Below are 1,400 nucleotides of genomic sequence, written 5' to 3' on the forward strand. Positions count from 1 at the left end.
TTCCGAGCCTCCCTGTTCCATTCTGAGCCTCCCTGTTCCATTCTGAGCCTCCCTGTTCCATTCTGAGCCTCCCTGTTCCATTCTGAGCCTCCCTGTTCCATTCTGAGCCTCCCTGTTCCATTCTGAGCCTCCCTGTTCCATTCTGAGCCTTCCCTGTTCCATTCTGAGCCTCCCTGTTCCATTCTGAGCCTCCCTGTTCCATTCTGAGCCTTCCCTGTTCCATCCTGAGCCTCCCTGTTCCATCCTGAGCCTCCCTGTTCCATCCTGAGCCTCCCTGTTCCATTCTGAGCCTCCCTGTTCCATTCTGAGCCTCCCTGTTCCATTCTGAGCCTCCCTGTTCCATTCTGAGCCTCCCTGTTCCATTCTGAGCCTCCCTGTTCCATTCTGAGCCTCCCTGTTCCATTCTGAGCCTCCCTGTTCCATTCTGAGCCTTCCCTGTTCCATTCTGAGCCTCCCTGTTCCATTCTGAGCCTCCCTGTTCCATTCTGAGCCTCCCTGTTCCATCCTGAGCCTCCCTGTTCCATCCTGAGCCTCCCTGTTCCATTCCATTAGCCTCGAGCCCTCTGGTGATCCTTCGGGCCTCTCATTCTCGACCTGCCACTTACTCCTTCACAGAACTGCCTCTACGCAGATGGCTTATATTGCTGTTTCTTTTAGACATATTTCTTTAGGATTTTTACCCCTTGCCTGAGTAGCGACTCGGTGTTGTCACGGGATCTTCAAGTGGTTGTTTAGATCATCAGATAGATGAATACGTTTATTCTCAGAGAAGGAAAACAACTTTGTTTTGTCTTAGGTTTGCAACCCTCCAAGATAAGATTTTTTCTTCTCATAATCTTTTTTATTATATTCACTATTTTATATTTACTGCTATTTATTTATTTATTCTTAGAGAAGGAAAACAACTTTTTTGTCTCAGATTTCCCCCCTCCCAGATAAGATTTTTTCTTCTCATAATCTCTTTCTTTATTATATTCACTATTTTATATTTACTGCTATTTATTTATTTATTCTTAGAGAAGGAAAACAACTTTTTTTTGTCTCAGATTTCTCCCCTCCAAGATAAGATTTTTTCTTCTCATAATCTCTTTCTTTATTTTATATTCACTATTTTATATTTACTGCTATTTGTAGACTTTGGAATAGATTGCCTTCAGAGATTGTAACTTCTTCGACTCTTGATAAGTTTAAAACGTCAGCTAACATGTTTTTCTTACGTAATTAGCTGACTTTTTTCATTCTTTCTTAGCTGTATCTTGACCTGCACTGACACCTTTGGTGGTATAAATCTCGATTTTTTCAGTGTGGCTCATTATATAGCTTAATATAATAATAATAATAATAATATACCTTCCATGATCCATGACTATTTCCTCTGACTGATCCAACCCGGGCTCTCT

The 1,400-nt window shown here is 42.1% G+C and overlaps 1 protein-coding gene across 1 annotated transcript in view; it reads right to left on the reverse strand.

Moving 5' to 3' along the window:
• The window catches only part of LOC138866031 (uncharacterized), a 1,476-nt gene extending 952 nt beyond the window's left edge, over positions 1-524 (reverse strand). Inside the window, exon 1 of the mRNA XM_070137568.1 lies at positions 1-524. This exon is cut by the window's left edge and continues 952 nt beyond it. Coding sequence (XP_069993669.1) covers positions 1-524 — 524 coding nt within the window.
• Positions 525-1,400: the final 876 nt, after the last annotated feature.

This window comes from Penaeus vannamei, chromosome 23 (assembly GCF_042767895.1).
Source record: "Penaeus vannamei isolate JL-2024 chromosome 23, ASM4276789v1, whole genome shotgun sequence".
Taxonomy (NCBI): Eukaryota; Metazoa; Arthropoda; class Malacostraca; order Decapoda; family Penaeidae; genus Penaeus; species Penaeus vannamei.